We start from the raw sequence: 26,103 nt of genomic DNA on the forward strand, positions 1-26,103 counted from the left end.
GTGTGGTGGTAATGTCATTTGATGAATAATAGACAATAGACAATAGGTGCAGGAGTAATTGAGAAACCCAGCCTCCTAAGACCATAAGAACTTAAGACATAGAAGTTGAAGTAGTTAAGACATAGGCCTCTCAACCCATTGTGTCTGCTCCGCCATTCAATCACGGCTGATAAGTTTCTTGTGCTCTGTGGAATGTCTTGAATCTTGCCACAACTGTGAAATTTGAATTCATTAAAATCTACATTTAAAAGACTCCAAACCACAGCAATGTGGTTGATTCTTAACTGTCCTCTGAAATTATCTAGACAGCCACTTGGTTTCAGGGCAGCTGGGGACAGACAGGGAATGCAGGCTTGGCCACCAATCCCTACATCTCACGATCAAATAATAATGAATAACTCTGTTATTACAAAATCAGAATATTGATATTCCAAGAATATACAAAACATTTTTGCTTGTTTACATTTTCCAATATGTCACATTAGTCACTATTTGATAAGTGATGACCACGGAAGGAGTGTTCAGGTCACAGCACATCTGACTGGTCATTAGCTGGAAGATTCTTCAGCTACATTGGCGAGGTGGGCCTCAAGTGGATTCACGTGGGTGGTTGAGTTGGGTTTGGGCTGGTGCGGTGTCCTGTGGCATTGGCAAGGTCCAGTGAGGACTCATAGTGGCAAGGGTGGAAGCGAGATGGCACAGAGAGTGGTGACTTTCGTTCCCATGGCAGCGGTGCAGGGGTGGGGGAGGGGACTTGAGCTTGACCAGCAGGTGCATGGCCCATGATGGAGCAGTTGACAACAAGGATTGTATAGCTGAACATTTTTTTCCTTATTTCTTTGTTTTTCTGTCTTTAGATTCTATGTTTTCATTTATTTTTCTGTGTTTTAAGATTGTACCGCAGAGTGGTGACAACACTTCTTCATTGTATTTTTTTTTAACAAAATACACGTGACAATAGGGAAATCAAACCAAATAATATCACAACTTTACCTTTTTCTCCCATGGAAAATTCCAAACACACAAACAATTCATTTTGGTCTTGTCTCTGAGTCAGATTCTGGCTTCTAGGCCTACTCCTTAGGCTTGACCATATTTATGTGGATGCTCCGCTATCACGCTGAGAAAATACTGCTTTGTTACAAAGAGGTCAATTCTTACTGATGACATATTAAAACAGAGCCCCATAACCCTCTCTGGTGGAGGTAACAGATAATAATTTGAGGTAAAGCAGCAGAATTCTCTTTGGTATAATGGCTGATGCTTATTCGCAAAAAAAAATCACCAAAGTAAGTTCCCTGGCTTCTCTGACAATACTATCTGTGAGAGCTTGCAACACAAAAAGGCTGACATGTTTGTGTGATATTTCTTTTTCTATAAATGACTTTGGGCCCATATGTGATGATGAGAAAACTACATAAATGCAGGACTTCCTAATGTTTTTTTCTCTCCAAGTCACTGCCTCCATGTACCGTATCTGCCAGTGATATTGGATGATATGGAGGTGCCGGTGTTGGACTGGGGTGGGCAAAGTCAGAAGTGACACGACTCCAGGTTATAGTCCAAGAGATTTCTGTGAAATCACAAGCTTTCGGAGCATCAGGTGAAGTGATGGTGAGATTGGATAAGCAGCAAGTGGAAATTTGGGTGCTGGCCCAGCAGCATTCTCCCCTACTTTGGCAGCTCGAGTTGTATCCATCAGGCTGTGAGTATCTGCTGCTGTCACATCAATGTGGTGTCCCCTCTCCCCACAGCGTAACAGTTTTTGCATCACATAATAGAGAGCTCATCAGTTTACGTAGATCCCACTAGGCCCAGTGGAGGTGAGCAACTTCCTAATTTATTTCAATTCTAAGTCCCTTCTTTTGCGGGATATGGCAGTGGGGGTGAGGGAATAACTTGAATTCATTCAGCACTTCTGCATGACATCCTGACTGGTCTGACAGGAAACCCTAAAACCCTAGACACCGAATAGCAGAACACTACTGCAAGGGTTAAAGTCTTTGTTTTCCTATTAATACGTTCAGTTTATAGATACTGTAACTATGGTTTGCTGTGGGGGGTGTGGGGGTGGAGAGATAAAACACAAGACTAATAATTTATATTCTATTAATAAAAGCAATTAATTTCACTGCCAGAAATTTGTGACAGGGAATAGTTACTCAATTCCTTCTAAAAATAAATCCAAAATCTGTTTTATGTGACAGCTTTATCACTTGTTGCACAGCCTATGTGCCTTTGCTCACTCATCCTTGTCTTTTAAGGGGATCTTGCTGGTGTATTTTGGACTGATCTCAAATAGTATTTGCAAACTTTCCAAAAACAAAGTGGATATTATCAACTGCTATTCCTGTGTTTGGAAATGTCTTCAGATTCAGATTACTCAGAATGTGATGTAAAAATGTGACTCTCAAAATAATTTTTTCTTCTGTGCCAAATCTCAATGTAACGTATTTTCCACCAAGTTGTTCAGATTTCTGTTACATTATGGCATTCTTTCTGTGAAAAAAGATATTTTAGTTTGGCTTTTCTCATGGTAAATAATTATTGGTCCCAAATACGTAACTTCATAACATATTATGTAGCAAGTTGTTGATTCTCGTTTCCGGTTTATATCCATAATTAGGAGGAAATCCTCACAGTTTTACCCTTATGCCGCAGCAATTTTGTTTCCATTCGCAAGTGGAATGTAAATCTCTTTCTTTTACTTTCTCATTGTGCTGGCCAGTCACCTGTCATTTTACAACATATACAAATAATTTTAAAAGCCCGAGAGCGTACTCTCTTGTAAAACAAAACAGAGCTCTATCATCACCTTTAGCCACCTGCCTGCCTGCATAACATGCTCACTGCAACACAGTGATAGCTTCACTCCTCTCACCTACAGCAAGTTTACTTACCATGTTGAATTCTATTGTAAACTGAAACCCTGGGACACTGTAGTTCTTTATGTCTGATGAGCAATGACATAAAATTAGAACTAGGTTTGAGTAACTATGATAACAATGTGCATGACTTGATTGACTTGAGGTGTTACTATTTAAATTTGTTTTCAAGCCAAATTTTGTAAAATTGGATGAAGCTGTAAACAGCATTTACCTCTTCCATATAAACTGAACATAAAGAGCATGGTTTCCCAAATTGGTCTGTCTTGGAACAAAATTGTTGCCATAGAAGGTGATCGAGGTTTTACAGCATGGAAAGAGCTCCTTTGGCCCATAGTGTCTGTGCTTGTCATAAAACATCTATCTAGCCTAATCCCATTTTCCAGTACTTGACCAGTGGCCTGGCATGCTACGGCATTTCAAGTACTTACCTAAATAATTCTAAAATGTCTTGAGAATTTGCAGCTCTACTATCCTTTCAGTCAGTGATTTCCAGAAACCACAGCTCTCAGTCTTTTTAATCTTTCTTCATATTGAGGCACTCTGCTTCATTGTAGCTTTCTTGCTCTTGTATTTAATGCCTTGACTAATAAAGGCAAGTATCCCATATGCCTTTTTAACCACCTTATCTACCCTGTCCTGCTGCCTTTAAAGATTGATGAATATACAGACCAAGGGCCCTCTGATGCTCTGTACTTCCTCGGGTACTTCTTTGCCATCATTCCCATTGCAGTACTTCTCAAGTGCACTTTTCTTTGGTTGGAATAACTTTATTTACTTTTGCACTGAGCATCTCAAATTATCTTCTTCCTAGTTCTGCCTGCCTGCACTCCCATGGTTTTGTATTGCTCAAGCAGAGAAAGCAATTGAGATAGCGGAGGGAGAAGAGATACTGTGTGCTTTCTGACTTCAGTGTGGCAAGTTGGCATGGTCTCTGTTGTGGCCTCCAATGCTGGTCCTGGAGGAAGAGGATGCCCACCTGTCATGGCACCACCATGAAGTGGGCACCAATTTCCCCTTGTCTGCCATTTCCAGGGCAAATCTCAGGAAGCATGTAGGGAAGATCCTACTGACAGTGCTTGTCTGGGTGCACAATGGGCTTTTAAAGATCATGTAGGTGCTGGGAATGCTGGTGAATTCTAAGAGATTCACTGAGTGATGATTGTTGCAGGAATGGTCCATGGAAAGTTGGGGCTAGCATTGGATGGGAGAGACATCATAGGGGTGGGGTAAATAGGGATTAAGCAAGTTTGGTAAGATACCTGCTAGGCATCACAGTGAAAAACCCTACAAAAAACTTAGCCAAATAACTTAAGATTCAGTTAAGACAGTTAAAATCTCATTCCAGTCAGTTGTGAATTTGAATTCAATCAAACCTGTATCTGTTCAATTTACCATGAAACTGTCAGAAAAACCCACTGGTTCACTAATGTTTTTAAGGAAGGAAAGTCCTTGTTCTTTTCCATCCCACATATAGACTCCAGTTTCACACCATTGCGGTCGATTTTTAACTACCCTCTGATATGGCCTAGCCAGTGGCATAAAACAGCTAGAAGTGGCTCAAAAAAGTGTTCTCCTACCACCATCTCAGAGCAACCAAGAATTGGAAATAAAATGCCAATATTACCTCTGTCTCAAATGCAGCCCTCTCCACTGGGAGCAAGAGTCCATGGCGCATCCCTGATTTTGGAGATTACATTGAGATGCATCTATAGACAAATGCTGCAACTTTGCAAACCAAAAGGAATATGTTACAAGGCAGCATTACAATGTGTAATGATAAGAGAGTCATAAATTGAAGCTCAATAAAGCAGTTTCGTCTGATGGAGCAGAGAAAGAGATCTATCTGTTTACTGTATTCTGTCTGTGCTGACTGATTGACAGGTTAGCTGCCTAATCACATTGCCTGCCCTTTTTTCATATCCAATACTTCTGTTTTATTTTTCAAACAATCATTGATTTCTTATGAGGTCTGGCCCCACATTTTTCTTCTAAAAGTTGAATCTTTATCTGAACATCTCACTGAGGAGAAAAACAAATCCTAAACCTTTTCTCTTCTATCTTTTGACGATATCTTAAAATTTATGCCCTCTATTTACCAGCTAGTGAAAATAGCTGATCTGTGTTGTGACTTAAACATTTCTATTTGATGTTTGTGAAAAGATTTGTAGCTCTGGTGCTTGTTGTTGTGGATTTGTTCGCTGAGCTGGGAATTTGTGTTGCAGACGTTTCGTCCCCTGTTTGTCCGATGTAGTGTTTTGTGCAGTCCTTGCATGGGATTTTGTACACTACATTGGTTTTGCTCATGCTGGGTATCGGGTCCTTCGTTCTGGTGAGTTGTTGTCTGAGCGTGGCTGTTGGTTTGTGTGCTGTTATGAGTCCTAGTGATCGCTGTAGTCTGGCTGTCAGTTTGGAAATGCTCCTGATGTATGGTAGTGTGGCTAGTCCTTTGGGTTGCGGCATGTCCTCGTTCCATTGTCTCTCCCTTAGGCATCTGTTGATGAAATTGAGGGGGTATCCATTTTTGGCGAATAATTGTATAGGTGTTCTTCTTCTTTTTGCAGTTCTGGTGTACTGTAGTGTGTTGTGGCCCTTTTGAATAGTGTCTTGATGCAACTTCTTTTGTGTGTGTTGGGGTGGTTGCTTTCGTAGTTCATGAACAGCCACTCTCAGACAACGACTCACGAGAACGAAGGACCCAATACCCAGCATGAGCAAAACCAATGTAGTGTACAAAATCCCTTGCAAGGACTGCACAAACACCACATAGGACAAACAGGAAGACAGCTAACGATCCGCATCCATGAACACCAACTAGCCACGAAACGACACGACCAGCTATCCTTAGTAGCCACACACGCAGATGACAAGCAACATGAATTTGCCTGGTACAACACTACTATTATAGTACAAGTCAAACAGAGAACAGCCAAGGAATTCCTAGAGGCATGGCACTCATCCACAGATTCAATCAATAAGCACATCGATCTGGACCCAATATACCGACCACTGCAACGGACAGCTGGAACTGACAACCGGAAGCGGCAGATTCAAACCACTACAAATGCCAGAGGAAAGATCACAGAAGCGCTTCACAGGAGGCTCCCAAGCACTGAGGATGTCACCTAGACAGGGGACGAAATGTCTGCAATACAAATTCCCAGCTCGGTGAACAGAACCACAACATTTCTATTTTGACCCCAACCTTCTCTGTTCTATTGAAATGGTGCATGTTGCCTCTTGTACAATATTTGAGAATTTCCTGGATCATTAAATCATACTCAGTGTTGTCTAAAACTGGACTGAACATGTTAGTTAAATGGAACCAAAGGTTGTAAAAGTCTAGCATTAGATATTTGCAACTTTTGTACTTTGCCTCTTATAAACTATTGCATCTATTAAGTTTTGGCAGAAATGTATTAATTTATCCTCTCAAAGGTATACTCCTTTCTTTACAGACATGTCCATGTATCTGAAATAGGGATTACTGAAGAAGGGTCACTGGACTGGAAACATTATTTCTGTTTTCAGATGCTGCCAGACCTGCTGAGTTTTTCTAACAATTTGTTTTGTTTGTTTCAGATCTCTGACACACAATTCTTTGGTTTTATTCTATGCCCATAATTTTATTATTTTCCTTGGGCTGAATTTTTAGCACCCACCAATGTCAGGAAAGATGTGGGAAACTGGATTTAAGTTGCAAATTGCTGGGTCAGCTCTTCCCCATTTTGCTGAAGGTGGTGATGGGGGAGATGGGTAAGAGCAGCAGGACTCATCAGTAACCTAGTGAGTTCAAGTGCCATTGGCTGACTGGAACTTTCTGCTCAGAATACAGACTCTCCCACCAACCCCACGATGGGGAAGAAGCATCAGTTCTGCTATCTCGAAGCAGTCCCTAAACTCAGTCAATACCAGTCCATGGGCCAATGCTCCACTCAGGCCTACCGGCCCACTCTGCCTGCCTTTTGTCAGCAACAGCTGCAGGCTGCTCTGCTGCCCAACATCTCACCAAATCCCCCTCTTCTGCAACCAGAATCATCAGCCAACCAATGGCAGTCAGACTGCTGAACTTTTTATTTGAAATAAAAAGCTAAAGAGTGAGAAACATGGTATATCATGGAGGCAGCTTCTCTCTTTTGTTCTGTCTCCCACTGACTGGCCCTGATGTGCTGCCACTGCCTTCAAGCTTAGAGGACTGCTGACTGATGGGAGAAAATCATGTGTAACCTACACTGGGTTTCTCGTCCCCAGGTGAGGCTGCTGGTAGGTTCCTGAAGCTTGCAGGGAAGTATCTTCCAAATGGCACATTTAAAACAGTACTACTTGTTTATCTTTCCAGGTTTCTCCCTCCTCCTCTTTCTTTAAGGTACTGATTTATGAGGCCACTGTTTAGTTTTTGATGGTTTCTCTCACTTATGTATCCACCACATGGAGGGAATCTTGATAAGGTTGTTTGGGTGCTCAATTACCCACATCCTTACCCCATGCGATATAAACGTTCAGCAGTGAAAACTGGATATAGTGAAGAGTTTTTGAGCAAATCTCACCTCCCTAATACAGAGCCACACAGATACTAATAAAGTCAATTAACACAGCATAGATCAGTGATCAATTCCGAGACTGGCCTGGTTTATATAGCTCAGTTAGTTACTGGATAAACTGTCTCGGCCATCAAGGGAAGAATGCAAATATATATAGTGAAGAATCCTGAGGCAATGATCTGAACAGTAAGTCCCTAGAGTTGGTAACAAAGCACATATGCCTGTACCAGGTGATTCAAATTAAAATGTTATCAGTTTGGGGCTATTTGATACAGGAAAATCAGAGGCTTTGTGCATGTTGTAATCGCATTCCTGATATAATTTAATCAATTTGTGTTTTTTTTAATCAAGTCCCAATTGGATCCTGATGGAGTATAACCATTGTTGTCTTGCATGAGTTTTTTCATTGTGACTTGTAGTCACATTGTTCATTTTGATTAAGCATTGAAATACCAGGCAACACAAGTTAAAAAGTAGGGAATTTTAATTTATTCTGGTTATTCTCACTTAAACCTGTCATACAACATGTCTGCACGTTCCTGGTTTCTTGGAGAATTTAAGGAATGGCTTGAAAGGGATGTAAAACCAGCAGATTATCTCTCCTTTGCAAATTCTAATCTCTTTCAGAGAGATCAGCTGGGTTCATGCTCTACTAACCCTTCGGAATTTTGAAACTAATTAATCTTATAGGTGCAGAAATTGCAAAGATATGTTGGATGTAAAGTAACAAGCAGGGGAAAGAGAGAGAAAGGACTGGAATTGTAATTTAGTTATTAATTTGTTCCAGGTCAGCAGTTTGAGCTTTGCACGGACGAAATTGTCCAGTGTAATCTGGGTGCAAGATTACTTGAAACAAACAAGCAGATGTTACGTAAGACACCACACTTCAGACTATAGTTGCAATCCCCTTTGGCTTGGCTGTTAGGACACCTTCAATGCAAAGAAAAGTTTGAAAAGATTCCCCTTGTCTGTGAACATTTTTGATTTTAGCAGAGAGCTGCTGACTGTACTGACAGGCTTTTTAGATATACTAAAATTCGATGCTAGTGAACATATCCTTTCCTCAGGCTTGTTTAGACATCAACGGATCTGAGGCAAAAGCATGGGGATAAATGAAAACCCATTAGCAGACAAGGAATCTGATCGGCTTCATCCTAGAGACTTAATAGAGGGGGCTAATAAGGTAGCAAATTAACTTTCCAAATTTCACTAGATTCTGGTGAGGTCTATCAGACTGGAAAGTAGCAAATATAATTCCTATTCAAGAAGGGAGGCAGAAAACAGGAACCTCTAGTCTGGTTAACTTTACATCTGTCATGGGGCAAGATGTTAGAATCTCTCATTAAGAAGGTTATAGTGAGGCGCTCGGAAAATCTCAAAGGTAGTCAGGAAGGGTCAGGATTGTCTTGTGAAAATTTAGCCAACCTATTGGATTTAAGGCATTGCCAGTGGGGAATGTGTAAACTGAGATAGTCCTGATTGGTGGCAGAGACTTGGAAAAAAAGCAGGTATGACACTGGCTTACAGGCTAACAAACTCAGAACTCATATAAGCTGCAAAACCAAACACTCAAAACCAATGCAATTCATTTGAACTACACACAAGGTAAAAAAAAGCTGGAATCAGACTGGCCACAGGATGGCTGGTAAAAGAATTAGAAACAAACACAAGGGTGCATTGGGGAATACACTTTTGGTATTAGGTATTAGGAATATTACTGGGACAAAGTAACATTGATGTAGTTAGCAGCTGTCACACAGAACTGACCTGCAAGTAGTTAAAGTTGATATTTTGAAAAAAAGAGTTTCAGTCCCAGGATTGGTGGTTACCACTTTGGTGAAAAATTATACTTAAAGATGCAGAAAGTTGGTGATTTTTACATTGAGGATAGTGCAAGAAGCTACAGCTGCAAATTAATAACAAACATCAGGACGTTCTTTATGCTATGAGGGAAATAAAGCCCTGACAAAATTGTGGAGGCAAATATTTTTGCCATTTATACTTTACATCTTTGTTGAAAATGTTTAAGTTTTTCCTAGTTAAATATTATAAACACTTCTGATAAGGGATAACGTAAACAGTATAAATAATTGCATTCTTCATCAACTCCAGACCTGGCACATTCCCTTAGGTTGTTCATCAGAAAATCGCATCCTGAATCTCTCAGAAATAGTCGTTTAGAACAATTACCGAATTGCTTGACAGAGAAAATTTCCGGTTTCCAAATCAGGTGCTAACAATTCGAACTAAGAAGTTTGATTTCTTAAAATTACTACAATACTTTTTTTAACCAGAGTTGAGGGTAGTAGGGAATGTAGAGATATAGGTGTCTGTACTGGTATTGCACACGTCGGAAAAAAACTCATGCCTTTCAATGTACAGTACACCCGTTTATTCGTATATTTAGGTTTCATTGTCAATGTTGCAACTGTCAATCCATTAGAATTTACGCCTGTAATTAATGAGTGTCTAAATTAATGAGTGATGATTAAGTGCAGTTCTTGTGGTAAAGCACATTGTAGAAATGGGTGAATACAATGCGTCCTGCTGTAGATTCTGTCCAGCTAACACTATCCAGCTGCAGATTGTTATCGGTCCAGTTTTAAGTTCTAACTGTAGCCTTTGTCCAGTTGCCAACTCTATCCAATTGCACAGTTCAAACTCTGTCCAGTTGCAGCCTCTGCCCAGTATCAAGTGACAGCACGGAGTTTCGGAAATGAATTCAGGTAAAATACATTCCCATTGCAAGTATCCATCCAGTAGAGCCTCCAGTGACCAATCAGAGAGCGCGGGCACGATCGCTATAAAGTGGGCTGGGGGAGGAGACAACAGCCGGAGACAGAGAGAAAGAAAGTACAGCAGACAGGGCAGTGAGGAGAGGGAACAGCAGACAAGACAGGACAGGGAGGAGAGGGAACAGCAGACAAGACAAGACAAGACAGGACAGGGAGGAGAGGGAACAGCAGACAAGACAGGGCAGTGAGGAGAGGGAACAGCAGACAGGACAGGGCAGGGCAGTGAAGAGGGGGAACAGCAGACAGGACAGGTCAGTGAAGAGGGGGAACAGCAGACAGGACAGGTCAGTGAAGAGGGGGAACAGCAGACAGGACAGGGCAGTGAGGAGAGGGAACAGCAGACAAGACAGGGCAGTGAGGAGAGGGAACAGCAGACAAGACAGGGCAGTGAGGAGAGGGAACAGCAGACAAGACAGGGCAGTGAGGAGAGGGAACAGCAGACAGGACAGGGAGGAGAGGGAACAGCAGACAGGACAGGACAGGGCAGGGCAGTGAGGAGAGGGAACAGCAGACAGGACAGGACAGTGAAGAGGGGGAACAGCAGACAGGACAGGGAGGAGAGAGGGAACAGCAGACAGGACAGGGAGGAGAGAGGGAACAGCAGACAGGACAGGGAGGAGAGAGGGAACAGCAGACAGAGCAAAGACTAGCAATACAGGACGAAGTAGAGTCATAGCCAGAGTGGAGAAGTTGCAGAGCTCTGAAGGAGGACACAGAAAATCCAAACAATACAACAGAGAGAGAGAGAGAGAGAGCGCAGGAGTAGTCGGAGAGAATCCAAGAAGCAGGATTGGGAGCAGGCTGCAGCCTCCTACCTTGTTATTTGACATGCGCCTGATCCAGAACATGTCGACCATCCAGGAGTACGGCCCGCTGGAATATACCGCCAACAACCGGGTGGTCAAGATCGCAGTGATCGGCGGCAGCGCCGTCGGGAAAACCGGTAAGAAACACAGCGCCGTGTGTACGCGGTCTCCAGGAGCCGCTCTCTGCCCCCTGCAGCACGGTGCCAGGCGCTTGGAGTCCGGGGTGGTGCCAGGCACTGTGTCACGGCTGCCGATACCTGGCTTTTTGAAGTGAGTGAGAGCAGAAAGTTTGCTGCTGTATGCAGACAGCTCCCCGATCTATGGGGAAGAGTTCTGTTCCCCCCCCCCCCCCCCCCCTTTGGAGTGGGGGGAAAGCAATCCGGAGAAACTTGGTTGCCAGCTGCAGTATTGTGTTTATCGCCCTCCCTGTTTGGGGATGGTGGGGGGTCCTGAACTGACGAGCAGCTTTATCACCTTCCCGTCTGTTTCTTCCCTCAGCTTTGGTGGTGCGATTTCTGACCAGAAGATTCATTGGAGACTATGAAAGAAACGCAGGTAACGGGTCCAGGAGTTTTGCATGCTTTTGAAAACTCTGAAATTCTCATTTCGTATGTTTCCTTTTTGTCCACATAATATTTCTTTTACTGTCTTGGCAATGTAATTTGAGTTTCTCTTCTGAAATGACTAACTTTAATATTTCAGGTGCTTTATACTCCAGACAAGTCCAAGTAGATAGAGAGCAGATTGCACTACAAGTTCAGGACACACCAGGTGTTCAGGTGAGATTTTTGCATGTCTTAGCCTCCCCCTCCCTCCTTTTCATCTTTTCAATTATACTTCACATAACAACAGAAGGCCCCGTGAGATGGAGAGTCCTGGCTGACACCAGGGCTCTCCTTGTTGGATTATTCCACCAATGTATGGTACTTGGGTCAATTCACCTGAATCCTTTTGAAGGAGTGATAATTGGCTATGTGGTATGGTGCTAAAACTAATCAGACTCCGACCCCCAGGATAATTTTTATTCAAATTAGTTTCCTGTACTTCATTGTTTTTTTTAGACAAATCTCTCTTCACACTAACCCAAGGACAGGGAAAATGTACATTGTGTGGCTTTTACATGAGATGTCTCTCCTACGTGTTTGCTAAATACATGCTGCAAAATCCTCTGGTAACCCACTAATTTATCCAGTGGGTAGCTGAGTCAAGTCAAGCAGAATAAGATTGCACTAGATGTGATCCTTTGTGCTGAGTTAGCTGATTTCAACCAAGCTAGCAGTTTAGTGCCTACTCTCTCTATCTAGGTTAGAGGAATAGCAGAGGTACAGTTTCCTATTGAAAATACAACTTTTAGTTAGGTTATGAACTCAGACTACATAAAACATCCTGACACTTTGTTCATGTATCATCCTTGAATCCAGTCACTTGGAGAAGGTACCAAACGATGTCTGTGATAGGTGTAGATTGCAGGGGTGCTTTAACACTACTTTCTTGTTATCCAAGAGCCTTTCTTCAGAAGTCCTTGACCTCTAACACAAACTGTTCCTATATTTATAGATTTTGCTACAGCTGACTAGTTCCAGTGTTTTCTGATTTTTATTTCAGAATTCTAATGTGTAGTGTTTTACTATTTTCTTAAATTAAGAGCTGCTTTATCTTTTGCTGTGGCATAATAACATGGATTATTAATGTGGATTTCAAAAACTAGACCTTAAAAATGGAACTCAAGATTCATTGTGCAGCAAGGATCCATTCACTTTAATGGTCATTCCCATTCTAAGATTGGTGGGGAGGGAGTAGGCACTAAACAACAGCTGTTATACAGAATGGTTCCTGTATCACTATTATTGACTTTCTTTACACCGTAAATAGTTCTGTTGTAAGCAGACATTGCAGAAAATCCCTAGTTGCTGAACCAGTTGGTGTGCTTTAGCAGATGTAGCCACATTCCTGAAGCACTGTAACCCTGCCATTGTCCAAACTGAGCTGTTCTACAGCTTCACGGTCCATTAATCTGCATTCTGTGGTAAAGCTGTTAGACACCTGTCAAGTCAATGTGTTTCATCTTACTACAGTTAAATCCAGTACATGAATACTAGCACTGACACTTTGAACCTACTTCACACAAGGTGATTATTTGAGTATATGAACTGCAGAATTGTTTTCCTCAGAAAAGCCCTTTTTGGTACAAAATATGCAACATTTTGCCAAAGATTTATGAACAGTTGGGTGGTGAGTAGGGATTATAAAGCTACATCTACCATTTCAGCTGCTTTGCATTTTAAAACAAAAATTACTCATAAGATGTCAGCATCATTGCCTAGGTCAGCATTTATCATCCATCATTAATTGCTTGGAGGGCAGTTAAGAGTCAATCCCATTGCTGTGGGTCTGGAGTCACATGTAGGCCACACCAGGTAAAGATAACACATTTCTTTCCCTAAGAGATTAATGAACCAGAAGGATTTTTATGACTGGTTAAATTAGGCTTTGTCTTCCTTTAATTCCAGATTATTTTTAAATTCAAATGTCATCATCTGCCATGTCCCCAGAACATTCATCTGGGTTCTGGATTAGTCCAGTGACATGACCACAACTCCTCCTCCTTCCTCTAGCATAACTCATCATTTCAAATTGCTTCCCATTCCTCTTAACACCAACAACCCCATTCAAAACTTAGAAATAATTTCGTTCACAGTAAGTAAAAAAAACTTACATATACTTTGTTCTGAAAGTTATATCTGTAAATCAGGTATTTAAGGATCAGCAAAATAGAGGCAAAGCACCCAACTCGATTGGGGAAAGTATTCACTTAAACTAACACCCTGCACTTGTGGGAAATTCCTATCACCGATGTCCCTACATGGACAGGAGCAGAATTCAAATTATCCCAACTAAATCCATCATCTGTTCTGCAGTTCCACAAAGGATGTAATTCCCATTCATGCTTGGATGGGTAACAGCTGTTGTAGAATAGCTCCTGTATTCTAATGTGTTCAATAGTTCAAATATTAACGAATTAATCCATATATTTAAGGCACCAATATCCATCCACATTAATAAAACTTTGTGACTGTTTCCATAATTTCTAACTTCCTAACTAATCCATTCTAATATTCACCTGTTTTTTGACTGTCATGGTGACCTCTCCTCAATAATTCTCAGGTCATATGCTGTTTATGCATTCTTTAACTCTTTTTTTTTTCCCTGGTGGAGATTCCTTTAGATTCAAACTCCCACTTCACCCTATCAAAGAAGAAAAAAATGCTCCAGTTATGCAACCTTACCTTCCGTAAATTATCAGTTATGGTCTTGTTTTCACTTTTCTTCTTGCTCCTTGTGCAATCTAGGTGCTATTCCTTATTTTTCAGCAGAACCTCACTCTCTGGCAAATTCCTTTCCTTGTGTGATGTTGAGCTGTGGGACATCCTTCATATTTGGAATGCCATTTAGCTGACATACACAGATGGAATTTTAACTAATGGCGGAGAGCATCAATTAGTTTCTGGCGGTGGTGCTCCTGTGACATTATGGGCTTCTAGCTGTTTGAACCATATGACTGCCCATTTTGATTTTGATTTAAGGCAAAAATACTATTACACTGTTTAGCCCAGACTTGAAATCAAAGTACTGGATTTAAGCTAACTGGGTTGAATTCATAATTTTCTCCATAGATCTATTTAGATTTATAAGTAATGGTCAACACTAAGTGGGGAACAGGTTGTCTCCACAATCAAACTGCCTGTTGTTACTTTGCTGCACAGCTGAATCAACACAGTCCTGCCCTAGTAGAACTATTATATAGCTCAGACAAAACTAACTGATGGAGAACCACAGCACAGCACACTAGGACAACTGACTTTGTATGTACGCTCTGTTCTTGTTTACAAAATAAACCTATTCGTATTTAAACTAAAAAGAAAAGTGAATTTTGTGATTTTGCTTGATTATCACCTCTTTTTAAAAACTACATATGCATTAGATAAAACTTTACCTAATCAGTGTGAATATCATTAATAGTTATTTTTGTTTCTAGATAAGTGGACCAAGTCTGAGCTGCAATGACCAACTTAACAGATTCATACAGTGGGCTGATGCAATTGTACTGGTTTATTCAATCACAGACTACAAAAGCTATGAACTGATCAGTCACCTCCATCAACATGTCTGCCGTGTGCATTCCGAGAGCAGAGTTCCGGTCATAGTTGTAGGAAACAAGGCTGACCTCCTTCATGCTAAACAAGTGGAACCTCACCATGGCCTTCAGTTAGCAAACATACTAGGATGCACCTTCTATGAGGTGTCTGCCAGTGAAAACTATAATGATGTGCATAATGCTTTTCATGTGCTTTGCAAAGAGATTAGCAAACAACAAATGAGCAGCAATACTGAAAAGAGAAAAACATCCATTATACCGCGACCAAAATCACCAAACATGCTAGATTTGAGGAGACGGTTTAAGCAAGCTCTTTCTGCTAAAGTACGGACTGCAACATCTGTCTGAGGTAGCAGCTGAAGGTATTGATATTCTAAATTAAAACTTATGTTTCATCATGCGTGTAAGAGATGAGGACAAGTCAACCTGAGCATGAGAAGATCTGGAAAGACAGTACAATACTCAGTCATCTGTGCCTTTGATCATTGCTCCGTTCGTAAATCTATGAATTTTATGAACATCGTATTCATGGCAAATGGTGGGAGTAGACTGTTGAACTGTCAGAAATCCCTGACTCAACTTCTGTTGAGGGCTTCATAGAATTTGTTAATACATCTTTGTATAAAATGATGAAGAAGATGCAGTGGTGATGGATAACTAATTGGGACAAAACTCTGTTCTTTAAAACAGTACATGTTTCTTTGTTTGTTGTAACTCCAATTGTTCAATCTAGAAAGATTGTATTTATCACTTGAATTGTTCTGTGCTTACACCAATTGCTTTCCATTTTTTCTAGTAAAGTGACTTGCATTCCAGCAGGACGAACAATGAGGTGGTGATGGTCCTACGCTGTGGATAGTGCATGGTAGAAAATCACAAGTGCATACCTGATGTTGCCTTGTTTGAGAGCTGCTTCCCCCTGGAAGTAGTGAGGAGCATAGAATTGGCCTCATGGTTGCCTCTGCTACATTACATAATGGACTGCTGTGCAAGTATTTCAATAAGCTTGATACAGTCTCAGTCTTTGCAGCTTTTCAGTAAGCTATCCTGATTTAAGTAAACACATCTATCACCCAACACAGGCCATACTAGTCTATTTGCATTCCATTCCAGTAAAACCGGGCCTCTGTGCCTTCTCAAATTATTTAAGACCTTCTGACCTCCACATTCTCCCCCCACCACACAGCAATCTTGATTGTGTAAAGAAAATATAGCATAATGGCCTACAATTGAATCACCCCTGCTCTAATCAATGATATAAGACCACAGGAATTCAATTGAAGCTTGTTAAATAAAAACAGGCAAATACCGTCCAGAGAGACATTCTAAACTGAGCACTGACACCTGACCTCTGTGTTAAGTGGGAAAGCTTTCCTCATGTGCTAAGTGCAAAGGGAATGGAAGCCAGCTTCTAAATGCACTTTATAAAAGCCACTTGTGCTTTTGCTTTAATCTGTTTACAGCAATGATTCCTCTCCAGAGGACAATGGATTTTCCAATATTTTGACAAATAAACTTTTAAACCAAGTATGCTGTTTCATGAAATACTTTTGATTATTTACTCTCACAGTACAACTTGTCCTTATCAAGCCTAGACATGTGTTTATTGTCACTCAGTCCATTTACTGATTTACAGTTTTGTCACCTTGTGTTTTGTCCTTGCAGTGTCTACTAGTTTCTAAGCATACTTCAATAACAAAGTACTTTCACATATCTGATCTAACCATTGCAATTTATTCCCAAATGTGTCCTTTTTGCACAGAGCCATGTGTTTTGTTCTGCTGGGGTTTGGGTTAGTTAGGGTTGTCAACTATTGATTTTTGCTGAAATATCCAACCATGTTCCTTCCACTAAACTAGTCAAACGGTTCACTTTAAACATCAAATGAAGTCAAACTATGCAGTTTTATAAGGTAGATATATCCAAGTATATTCAGTGTTTTGCCAATAAGTGGAAGTGATGAGTGGGCTCTTAAATTTAAATCCTTTCAAACTTTAACCCTCTTCCTCTATTAGCCATTCAATGCAGTAAAATCTGTTTTTAGTTAAATAGAAGTTAATCACATTAGCTTATACTTCAGTTGTGGACTAACTCAATCACTGACTACAACAGTAATCTGTGCTACATATCTACATAATATAAATTGTCTCTGCAATTGGTAAATTGAAACAAGATGTATACTCATGCACATAGGATTGGATTGTTTAAATTTTTAATAAGATGCAGAACAATATTTACACACAGCTTTGAAAGTTTCCAGACTTAATTTAATCTAATCTAGGAAAATTGAGACTATGATTAAATTGTGTGTGTGGATAAATGTTTATGGCTTAAGTGTAGACCCTGGGTCCACAACCAATACATGTTTTAAATCATGGGTAATAAAACCATACAATCTGAAAACAACAGTAAATCGAAGACTAATATTTATGTAGTATTCAAAGATGCCTGCAGCGTGACAATTTTGCATTAAATAATAATGAGCTAATTTAGTTTCCTTCCTTTCCCTTTCCTTGCAGTATGTTGTTTCCCATGTCCATGATAAAAAGAAAACTTTGAGTTCAACGCAATCTGAGAACTGCATAATGCTTAGCTTATTTTTTGATGAACAGCAGAACCAGTGGACTCAACTGTTCATTTATTTTTACACCTGTCCTATAATGTAGTCTTTTTAAAATGCAGTTTGTATATTTCACTTTTCCTACAATGAGTCTCCCCATTTCCTATCGCTATTAACTCTGACAAAATATGTCTGGTTTTTACAGATGCTAATTGTTCTTTGTACTCTGCTCAGAGCCGGAGACCCGGGTTCAATTCCCGCCTCAGGCGACTGACTGTGTGGAGTTTGCACGTTCTCCCCGTGTCTGCGTGGGTTTCCTCCGGGTGCTCCGGTTTCCTCCCACAGTCCAAAGATGTGCAGGTTAGGTGAATTGGCCATGCTAAATTGCCCGTAGTGTTAGGTAAGGGGTAGATGTAGATGTAGGGGTATGGGTGGGTTACGCTTCGGCGGGGCGGTGTGGACTTGTTGGGCCGAAGGGCCTGTTTCCACATTGTAAGTAATCTAATCTAATCTAAAAGTCTCAACAGTAAGTGTTAGCCAGGCTATTTGACCCTATAGGGTACTATAATTGAACATCTACACACCAGTGGTTATTAGTTGAATGGAGACCCTTGTCTTCACCACCCTCCCACATTCCCATCCAGATGAGGAGGGAAATCAGTATATTCTCCTGCTATGGAAATAGGATCAAACTAGGGCTTTTGTAGTTGGAATGGCTTTATTATTCAATGCAAAAAACGAATTGTTGGGAGAAGGGGTGTTTAGTAGATGGAATAAATGAATCTGCCAGCTTTTATTTGACTGCATCGGATTTTAAAGCATTACGAAGAATAAGCCTCAATTGGAAGAGTTTTATTAATAAATATAGCAAATGCACACCATTAAAAAAATTATCAACTATTTAGTACACTAAAGTTTAGTGCAGCTGTATGGAATCTAACCTGTGTGACACAAATATCTCTTGTCCGCCTTTCTGTAGTTATGTTCATACCTGGGTGTCCTTGGAGAGGGAGCATGTGCGGTCCATCACTGATTGCGATGCTTTTAAAGTAGACACCGTGGGGAATAGAGTACTTTATTTTCCCTGTCCCTTCCCTCTCTCCCCCTTCGCTATTGATGGTTTGCATTGCTCATAATGGGTTTTGCTTGTTAATATCTAATTGGCTACACAGGTGATTACTGATGGCAGTCAGTAGTTTTAAAAAATTTTAAAAAGTCTTAGTGATTTGGTGTTAGGAATGTTGTTCAGCTGTGCATGATAGCACGCCTGGGTGATAATATAAAAAACTTCTGTAGGGCTCTAGGTCCAAGTGGTAATGTTCCTACCTCGAAGTCAGGAGACCTAGGTTGAAGTCCCACCTGTTCCGGGAGATGTGTAGTAACATCTTTGAACAGATTGATTCAAAAACATAAAACAAATACCTCTTGTAACATAGTGGTAGTATCTCTACCTCCAAGGTGGTCAAGGATTTCAGTCATAACACACCTGAACATGTTGATTTAAACAAAAGATCTCCAAATAAAATGTTGAATTGAAATAAAGTGCTGGAAAACCTAGCAAGTCTGGCAGCATCTTGAGGTGAAAGAAACATTGAGTTGCATAATGCACATTTTTGAGTTGATGTTATTCAACAATCCCAGTTTATTCTCATTATGCTACCATTTTAGAATAACTCCCAGTGTTTAATAAATTGCATTCTAAGTAAATTTATCAAAGTAATTTAATCAAAAGAAAGTTGCTGTTGTTATTCCCACGTGGAGATCTATTGCAATTATATGGACATATCTGTCCTGAACCACCCTCACATCCACTCTTGCTCATTTGCAACTATTCTATGATATTCATCATCCAAATATATCTATCTCGACCTTTCTTCCTACTGTCCTTCACTTTGCTCTAGCTTTACAGCCTTGATTAAATAATTGAAATACTGATGTACTGTTCTGGATATCACTTTTTGTTTTGCAAACTTCAAGCCCCTTTTCATTTTGTTGATCCATGGAATGCTAAGCATACATCACAGCATTCACATTTCAGAGGGAACTATTTCCTTTTACAGTCCTTTATGTATTGTTGAGGTTTCAGAGGCATTTAGGAAAGAGGGACGAAAATAAAGTTGAGTTTTGTCAACACATCCCTCAGCTTCCAAAATTACAGAATTAAGTTTTAATTTCAAAAGTTTAACAGTTATCTTTCAAATGACAGTTACTCTATCATTTCCTATTTCCACTCCTGTAATTCATGTTACCCAGGTGTTTTCTAGGACAATTACAACTAAGTAAATTGATTTAGTGAGTAGCTCTAGTTTTTTCTAAATTTACAAAACAATTTATACAAAATAAATCAATTCATGAAAATACCTAGTAGATTTTTTTCTGTAGTTCTTATCAGTCAGGGCTGGTTTGGCTGTATGATGCTTGCTGCCATTTTAACTTTGTTACTTAGAATATTCACTATGATTAAGCTGGTTTGTATGTATGTATCTGTGAGATTTACACACTTGAGTTTCCTCCCTGGGAAGAAGCTACACTAATAACGGTGTTAAACATTCTCAGCAGTCAAGATTTAAATAGTTTTTCAATTATACTTGTATAAAATCAAGAATTTTCATTGGATTGGCCTGTTTGGCTGTTGTAACATTTGGTAGATGTGTCCAATTGATGCAGATGTGGAGTTTCCATTAAGTTTTCTGTCGCAGACATAGTGACATTTCTAAGTAGTTATGAGTTTGATTCTTTGTGTTTCACAATTCCACCTAAATATTAGAGAAACGTTCCCGACTGGTAGAAGTATGGAGTGCTGTGCAATAATATACAAGCAGATTCAGAAATGTGACACAACTTGAGCAATAGCTGTTACCGTCAGTGAGGTTCTTGTCCTTGATGTTTGTTCATAAAATTTGCTGATACTTTGCAATGTAATTATTAGAGATTTATTAAGAAATTATTGACTACAGACAAGTTCTGCACCTATAGAATCACTAACAAACTATTTATTTTTAGAAATGACATTTTCAGTATTGTACACATTGCTGCACAATTCAGTTTGATTCTTAAATCAGTTTTTGGGAATGCCTTGATGAGCAGATTAGAAAAGTTTTATTGTCAGTGATATAGAAAAGTAAAACCTGAAGTGGGAAAATGGAAAAAAAATCACATTAATACAACCCAGAAACATCATGTTAGACAAGACGTGGGCTTGAGCTTGCAATCAGACATTGATAGGTACCTGTATAACAGCTAGGCATTTAGCTACCTCTTCCTCATATACATATCTGCTGTTCTCTTGAAAGATTGCTTGTCCTCGATATCTGTATGTTTTGTGTCTTGGTTAGTCCAAGTTTCTGGTGAGCTATTACGCAATTGTTATATTCCAATATCAGGATGCAGTCGGTCAGTTGCAAAGATGAGTCGAGTTACATCAAGTGGATTTAATAGTCTGGTAGCCAACACAATCACCTACAAAGCATTAAAAGTTTTTAAAAGGTTATTTCTGATCTTAGCTGAATATTTAGCAATTGATTTAATGATTTCCTGTCCCTGACAATAGAAAAGACTAATCACTTACCTTGCAAGTGAGACTTGAACACAAAATATTCATGAACAATGCTGGTATTAATTGTGACTTAACTCTATTCCTGATGCTAAATTTGATCCTAGAATTGTGTTGAGTTCACTGATCTCAGTGTCAATGAGAGGAGTGCTGCAACAATCTAAAACACCCTCAGACTAAATTTGGGAAGTTAGCAAGGGATTTTGCTCCTGGTTGCTATACAGCAAGTGCACATATGAGGTAAGACTTGGCTCGGTTGTCATGTTCTTTATATACACTCCTACTTGAATAATAGTTATTTGGGTCAGTTTGCACCCAGTGAGAAAACACGACTTCAAAAGGAGGAAGAAGGGACAGAATATCCCAGTTCCTGAAAATTAATCTTGAGATATTGTGCGCAGTTTTGGGCTCATATCTCAGGAAGGATGTACTGGCCTTAGAAGGTGTTCAGAGGACATTCATCAGAATCGTCCCAGAAATGAAAACTTAACAAATGAGGAACATTTGAGCAATCTGGGTCTATACTCGATAAAGGTTAAAAGGCTAAGGGAGGATCTGAATACTGAAGGGCCTGTACAGAGTGAAGTTGGGAAGATGCTTCCGTTGGTAGGAGAGACTAGGACCAGAAGACACAGCCTTAAAGGGAAGACCTTTTAGAATGGAGATAAGGAGAAACTTCTTCAGCCAGAGAGTGGTAAGTCTATGGGATTCACTGCCACAGAAAGCTATGGAGGTCAGATCATTGAGTATATTTAAGACTGAGATAGAAAGGTTGAGTATCAAGGGTTATGGGAAGAAAGCAGGAGAACGGGGTTGAGAAACTCATCAGCCTTGATTGAATGGTGGAACAGACTTGATGGGCTGAATGGCTTAATTTCTGCTCCTATGTCTTATGGTCTAAGTATGTTATTTGAATTCCTCATTATTTTCAATGAAGTGAGATGTAGGCAATTGAGGTTGTACTAAATATCACATGAAGAAAGCCAACCCTAATGACAGGACTTCCCAAACCGTGGGTCACAGCCCACTGGGTTATAGCTTTGAGGTGGCAATGGCTACCATGGAGTTTGGACTTAATCCTGGCAGCTGTGAAGCCCCTTTAAATGTGCACAATTAGTTTGTTCATGAGTGTGGCTTCATGGACTACTCTTTGAGACCTGATTTCAGCTGTAAAAAAAGCCTGTAAAGAGGTAGGTGTTTGTGTTTTTTTTATTTCTGGAGAAACTATGTTTTTTGGAGTGTTGTTGGAGCTGCACCCAAACTCACAGGTGGGGAGTATTCCATCACGCTTCTAACTTGTGCCTTGTACATGGTGGACAGTCTTTGGCGAGTCAGGAGGTTAGTTGGAGGGGCTTTTGCCCGAAACGTCGATTTTCCTGCTCCTCGGATGCTGCCTGACCTGCTGTGCTTTTCCAGCACCACTCTAATCTAGACACGGGGTTAGTTACTTGTTCCAGTATTCCTAACCTCTGATCTGCTCTTTTAGCCATTGTATTTATATGGTGAGTCCAGTTGAGTTTCTGGTCAATGGTAACCCCCAGGATGTTGCTAATGGGGAGATTCAGTGATGGTAACACCACTGAATGTCAAAGGTGGTGGTTAGATAGTCTCTTATTGGTAATGGTCACTGCCTGGCATTTGTATGGCACAAACGTTATTTGCCACCTGTCAGCCTAAGCATGGCTATTGTCCAGATCTTGTTCCATTTGAACATGCACTTCTTCATCTTTCATTGTGGTAATGACTCTGAGACATTACAATGGGGTCACAGGAGGACATGTTTAGGGAGCACTGCTTTGTGGCACAGATTTTGTGATCTGAAAACTGTACAATCAATTTACAATTGACATTATTTAAAAAATTCTAAGTAGCCTGTATAAAGGCATCCTTCGGAACTTTGCAAAACTTAGGCAAAGTTGGTAGGTTCCATCAAATTCATAATTAGTTCAGTACTCAGACTGTCAGTCTCAAAGGTGTAACACAAGGCACCACTAACTTCTCTTTGTCACCAAAATGATCTTCTTCAGCTCTCTTCCTCCTCTGAGAGTTACAAGTTTGCCAGGAAAGACCTAACGAGAGAGCTAAGAAGAGCCAGGAGGGGACATGAGAAGTCGTTGGCGGATAGGATCAAGGAAAACCCTAAAGCTTTCTATAGGTATATTAGGAATAAAAGAATGTCTAGAGAAAGATTAGGGCCAATCAAGGACAGTAGTGGGAAGTTGTGCGTGGAGTCCAAGGAGATAGGGAAAGTATTAAATGAATATATATATATTCATTTAATACTTTGGTATTCACACTGGAAGGTTGTCAAGGAGAATGCTGAGATACAGGCTACTAGACTAGAGGTTCACAAGGATGTGTTAATAATTCTGAAAAGTGTGAAAATAGATAAATCTCCTGGGCTGGATGGGATTTATCCGAGGATTCTCTGGGAAGCCAGGGAATAGAATGCCAAGCATTTGGCTTTGATCTTAATGTTGTCATCGTCTACAGGTATAGTGGCAGAAGACTGGAGGATAGCAAAAGTTGTTCCCTTGTTCAAGAAGGGGAGTAGAGACAACCTTGAAAATTATAGTCCAGTGACCCTTATTTCGATTGTGTGTGAAGGGTTGGAACAGATTATAAGAGATAGGATTTATTATTATCTAGAGAGGAATAAGTTAATTAGGGATAGTCAACATAGTTTTGTGAAGGGTAGGCCGTGCCTCACAAACCTTATTGAGTTCTTTGAGATGGTGACCAAACAGGTGGATGAGAGTAAAACAGTTGATGTGGTGTATATGGATTTCAGTAAGGTATTTGACAAGTTTTGACAAGTTTCTCCACGGTAGGCTATTGCACAAAATATGGAGGCATTGAGAGGGATTTAGCGGTTTGGATCAGAAATTGGCTAGCTGAAAGAAGACACAGGATGGTGGTCGATGGGAAATATTCATCCTGGAGTTCAGTTCCTAATGGTATACTGCAAGGATCGGTTTTGGGGCCACTGCCGTTTGTCATTTTTATACATGACCTAGATGAGGGCATAGAAGGATGGGTTAGTAAATTTGCAGATGACACTAAGATCAGTGGAGTTGTGGATAGTGCTGAAGGATTTCGCAGGTTACAGAGGGACATAGGTAAGTTGCAGAGCTGGGCTGTGAGGTGACAAATGGAGTATAATGCAGAAAAGGGTGAGGTAGTTCACGTTTAAAGAAGTAACAGAAATGCAGGATACTGGGCTAAGGGTAAGATTCTTGAGAGTGGAAATGAGCAGAGAGATCTCGGTGTCCACGTATACAGATCCCTCAAAGTTGCCACCCAGGTTGATAGGGCTATTAAGAAGGCATATGGTGTGTTAGCTTTTATTGGTAGAGGGTTTGAGTTTCGGAGCCACAAGATCATGCTGCAGCTGTGCAAAACTTTGGTGCGGCCGCAACTGGAGCATTGCGTACAGTTCTGGTCACCGCATTATAGGAAGGATGTGGAAGCTTTGGAAAGGGTTCAGAGGAGATTTACTAGGATGATGCCTGGAATGGAGGGAAGGTCTTACGAGGAAAGACTGAGGGACTTGAGGCTGTTTTCATTAGAGAGAAGACGATTAAGAGGTGACTTAATTGAGACATATATGATAATCAGAGGGTTAGATAGGGTGGACAGTGAGAGCTTTTTCATTGGATGGTGATGGCTAGTATGAGGGGACATATTTTTAAATTGAGGGGAGATAGATCTAGGACAAGATGTCAGAGATAGTTTCTTTACTCAGAGAGTAGTTGGGACGTGGAACACACTGCCTGCAACAGTAGTAGATTCGCCAACTTTATGGGCATTTAAATGGTCATTGAATAAATATATGGATGACAATGGAATAGTATAGGATAGATGAGCATCAGACTGATTCCACAGGTCGATACAACATCAAGGACCAAAGGGCCTGTACTGCGCTGTAATGTTCTATGTTCTAAGTCATTTGGTGAGTGTCAAGACAGCAAAACTCAAAATATGTAGGCTGGTGGGCAGTTCTGATCCTGAAATTCCTAAATCATCCAGGAAAACATATTCATGGAGATGACCAATCAGAGAGAAGCTGCTCCATGTGAATGTAATAGTTGGAAATGGTAAGGAACTGCTCTTTCAATCACAGTTTCATTCTCCCATGTGCTTGCTGCTGATAGATTCATTAACGAGAGATAAGAATGATAGAGAAACAACCCCAAATTAAAGGATCAGAGTGCACAGTTAGTGTCAGTATTGAGGAAGTGGTTGACAATGGGGTGTTGGGGACATGAGGCTGAGAACAAGTGGCAAAGTCCAGAAGCCCCTGAGACCTGGGCCTGGAGCAGGCTGCTGTTATGCCAGAGGGGAAATTGGGAGCCACCATTTTGCAGAGATGGCTGTGTTCCCACCGGGTCTGGGGACAAAGACATTACAAGAGGGACATAAGAGAAAGAGGGAGGCCGTCAGGGGTGTGTGGGTGATGGATGAAGGCTGCAAAGGAGAGATAAGAAGTTTGCAAGATGGAGTCAGGGAGGAGGACGCAGCAAGGGCAGGAGGGGTGTTCTGGGTGGAAGGGAAAGACAGGAAGGCTACAAAGGTAGGAAAGAGGAAAGGGGGCTGCAAAGACAGAACAGTTCCAAACCTGCCCACACAGGAACGCATATCAAACTAGGAGTTCGGAAAACTTGAAATCACTGAGGTATTATTTACTTGTAAATGTATATGGAATCTCTACATTAATGCTGCATATATTCAGGAGCGACTATGTGGGAAAAAGGAAGTGGATGCTCTAGTAATGTACAATGTGTCAATTTTTAAATACAAATCTGAG

The 26,103-nt window shown here is 40.6% G+C and overlaps 2 protein-coding genes and 1 long non-coding RNA gene across 3 annotated transcripts in view; 1 reads left to right on the forward strand and 2 right to left on the reverse strand.

Annotated features, from left to right (window-relative positions):
- The window catches only part of LOC140476570 (uncharacterized), a 37,519-nt gene extending 26,342 nt beyond the window's left edge, over window positions 1-11,177 (reverse strand). Inside the window, exon 1 of the long non-coding RNA XR_011960515.1 lies at window positions 11,037-11,177. This is a non-coding gene — a long non-coding RNA (uncharacterized lncRNA). The remainder of the gene's footprint in view (window positions 1-11,036) is intronic.
- On the forward strand, window positions 11,021-16,711 carry rasl11b (RAS-like, family 11, member B). The gene is made up of 4 exons (XM_072569367.1): window positions 11,021-11,164; window positions 11,526-11,582; window positions 11,730-11,806; window positions 15,064-16,711. The coding sequence occupies exons 1-4, from the start codon at window positions 11,050-11,052 to the stop codon at window positions 15,529-15,531; spliced, it is 717 nt and encodes a 238-aa protein (XP_072425468.1). The 5' UTR covers window positions 11,021-11,049; the 3' UTR covers window positions 15,532-16,711.
- Window positions 16,712-20,705: 3,994 nt separating this feature from the next.
- scfd2 (sec1 family domain containing 2) overlaps window positions 20,706-26,103 on the reverse strand; it is a 322,946-nt gene continuing 317,548 nt past the window's right edge. Inside the window, exon 9 of the mRNA XM_072569353.1 lies at window positions 20,706-21,202. Coding sequence (XP_072425454.1) covers window positions 21,110-21,202 — 93 coding nt within the window. The 3' untranslated portion in view covers window positions 20,706-21,109. The remainder of the gene's footprint in view (window positions 21,203-26,103) is intronic.

Source organism: Chiloscyllium punctatum, chromosome 1 (genome assembly GCF_047496795.1).
Source record: "Chiloscyllium punctatum isolate Juve2018m chromosome 1, sChiPun1.3, whole genome shotgun sequence".
Lineage (NCBI taxonomy): Eukaryota > Metazoa > Chordata > Chondrichthyes > Orectolobiformes > Hemiscylliidae > Chiloscyllium > Chiloscyllium punctatum.

Bases quoted from the DNA above. Each gene is read 5' to 3' on its own strand.
- rasl11b (XM_072569367.1), top strand. From the start codon at position 11,050: ATGCGCCTGATCCAGAACATGTCGACCATCCAGGAGTACGGCCCGCTG. The intron at 11,165-11,525 runs GTAAGAAACACA...TTCTTCCCTCAG, and splicing joins CAGCGCCGTCGGGAAAACCG to CTTTGGTGGTGCGATTTCTG. The intron at 11,807-15,063 runs GTGAGATTTTTG...TTTTGTTTCTAG, and splicing joins AGGACACACCAGGTGTTCAG to ATAAGTGGACCAAGTCTGAG.